The sequence below is a fragment of the Limulus polyphemus genome, unplaced genomic scaffold (assembly GCF_000517525.1).
Source record: "Limulus polyphemus unplaced genomic scaffold, Limulus_polyphemus-2.1.2 Scaffold1291, whole genome shotgun sequence".
NCBI lineage: Eukaryota > Metazoa > Arthropoda > Merostomata > Xiphosura > Limulidae > Limulus > Limulus polyphemus.
In genome coordinates, this window is record NW_013666901.1 from 189,176 (window position 1) to 192,138 (window position 2,963).

Sequence of the window (2,963 nt, forward strand, 5' to 3'; positions counted from 1 at the left end):
AAAGTTGTATTGAGAAAGAATAAACTAGTTTTATTTAAGAAACGACTTGTATCGCTGAAGTTTCACGGGAAGAATATCTACGAGAAATTAACAAACGAACAGAGACGTACAATAGTTTATCGTGTCAGTTAACATAATGTGCTTAGAAGTTCAAAAAATATTACTGTATTGAATTGCATTTATATTCTCATGCTTAAATTGATAAAAATAAAGTGTTTATCATCGTGAAATAATATAAACTATAAAACATGAATGATGTTATGACAATACCGAAATTGCTAATTTTTTTCTTGTTTTCTTTGGTTACCCTGAGCTATGAAGTAAAAATGTTAATATCGGTTTACTGTAGCGTACGAAAATATAATTTATGAAAGTACTCATTAAAAACGTAACCACTCAATAATCTTGTCAAAATACCATATTTAATATAGCGATTATAGTTAGACATTAAACAGGTTGAGATAATGTATTTGAAAAAATAGGAAAATATATTAAAAATACTTTATTACTTGTCGATGTAGCAGCGTCCTCTTTTGATATGTAGTAATCCAACGCACAGTAATCCAAGTCCTGACCTGGATATTCCTTTTTTTTGATAACTTGCGTGAGCGTAAGAGCAAAATTTTACTGTTGCGATCTAACTCCGAAGGCTAATCGTAACAAAATGAATTCACTCCGTAGTCTTCGCAAACATCCTTCTGTAAGTTCTTTCGTTTATATTATGCATTTACTTATATTACAGTGATTAGTTACTTTCACTCGGAAATGATTAGATATTAATACGTAGTACTTCTAGTTCTACTTGTAACTGGCGAATTGTTCGTAGTAAGCTTACGCTAGCACTAGCCAGTTACAACTTTTTTCTTGTCGCATTTACTATTTAGCCTAGACTACAGTACAGTGCAAACAGACCACGTTGATCTGCGAATTTAAATGAAAGGAGCCGTTGCGCTTTAGCTATACTGGCTAACACAAGTTAGTTACAGTTTAGTTTTCATAATTTACTTAAGCTCAAGTGTTTCGTGTAACATTAGTTCAACTTCAGCTTTCAATTCGTAAATATATAAAGTGATATAATTATACTACTTAATGTTTGCGCTATGGTTGTATAGTATTAGTGAATGCCAAAAAAAGTAATAAACTATAAATATTAGTGACAGAGCTAATTTTCAAATTACAGATATTTTGATTGCGTTGATTGTGCAAATAACAAACCTTAATTGAAAGTGTCAACTTCACCTGGAAAAGGAATGAAATATAATCAGTGATAGTTTTAAGATTTTTAATGGGGGGGGGGGGCAGTAGGTTGGGGGTAGGAGGTTGTGTTTAGACTTAGTTGTGTTATACAGTGAATTATGTAAAATGGTAGTTATCCAAGTACAAAATATTGTTATTACTAGAGAGAATTCATAGTATTGTAAGAGCAATACAGATATGCATATGAATAGTAGAACTACTTAGACATTATTACAGACTGCATGTGTGTGTTTGGTGTAAGAACACATGTCAGCTAAAATGTTTTTCAAATAGCCTTTATCAGCAGTTCCCATTTTTTTCTTTAAAGGTCTTCTGTCATAATTGAAAATACATGTTAAAGATGTGTAATATACAGCATATTCAAACTACAAAACTATTCAGGATATATTTTAAAAGAAATCAAAAGGGTGATTTATTGAAAATGTGAAAAAAAAATCAGGAGAACAGTGATTCAAATTACTCTTAAAAAAATAGTTTCAGAAATATTCTAAATTTCCAAAATACCAAAAAAGATTATGTATTTAAAATCTTAACAGTATTTTAGAATATTGTAGATAGTGTGTATCACTATAAATTTCAATCACTTGGACCAGCTCCTAGTTTTTTTGCTTAACATACACTGTTATGGTATGTGTTAGTTTCATATTTATGTGTATTGTATATATTGTGTCAAGTGGATTCACTTTCCATGTTTTCTATAAACTATGTTAATATTTGTGGCTAATAAATCAGTTAATTCTACTAAACTATAAGTCAATTTGCCAAAAGGGGTATTTGTATCAATGGTATTTTGTATTTCAATTTACCATAAAGTTTGTTTCCGCTATACAAACCAAACCATAAAGAGTTGACATTATCAGTTATTGTGATTCATAATTATTAAATACTAGAATTACTTTTTGTTACTATAATTAAAATATAAATTATACAAATTGTATAGTTTCATGAATATTACAAAATTAGTAAAAAAAACTAGTGTGAAAAAATATCTTAAAACAATCTCTTCAATTTCGTCTAATAAAACAAAGAATGTACATTTTTAATTACAATTTGCACTTAATGAAAACTAATGTTCATAAAATGTTCTTGCTGTTATTTAGTAGTTCTAATAAACACTGGAAAATAAGTATATTGTATTAAATTCTATAGTGAAGTATATGAAATGACAAATGAAAATATTACTGGAGTCGGGATAACTGATTTTCAGAATTCTTGTATAAAGGGGCACAATATAGTATAGAAACAGTAATCTACTTATTCCTACAAGTTCTTTATACCCTGTTAAATTATATTTTAAAGCATGCCTCCATGTGGCTCAGTGTGGTTTTAGGACTGTGTTTATACTGATTCAAATAAATGCCCGAGTTTCTTACTGTTGCAGAAAACTGTCATTCATATAAGTTATTTTAAACATAATTGCATGGCTGCTATGAATATATAATAATTTTAATTATTTTATTCTTATTAGGTAAAATATAATAAAATAGTATATATATATATATATATATTCTTTTTAATTTTATGGTAGATGTTATACAGAGTGCTTGCAATCCCAATAGGGTTGCAACACACACTTTGGGAAACCATGAATTAGGGAATTTAAGTGGTAGTGACAAATTATGTATAATGGCTGGAGACGGCTTAAATGGGTAATGAAGAAAAACTTTAATATAAGTTTAACATGACAGCAAATGTACAACGTTTCG

General features: G+C 28.8%; 1 protein-coding gene across 1 annotated transcript in view; it reads left to right on the forward strand.

The window, feature by feature from the left end:
• Positions 1 to 543: 543 nt before the first annotated feature.
• LOC106462963 (cytochrome c oxidase subunit NDUFA4-like) overlaps positions 544 to 2,963 on the forward strand; it is a 10,182-nt gene continuing 7,762 nt past the window's right edge. The window contains exon 1 of the mRNA XM_013922932.2: positions 544 to 700. Within this exon, the coding sequence (XP_013778386.1) occupies positions 665 to 700 (36 nt within the window). The 5' untranslated portion in view covers positions 544 to 664. The remainder of the gene's footprint in view (positions 701 to 2,963) is intronic.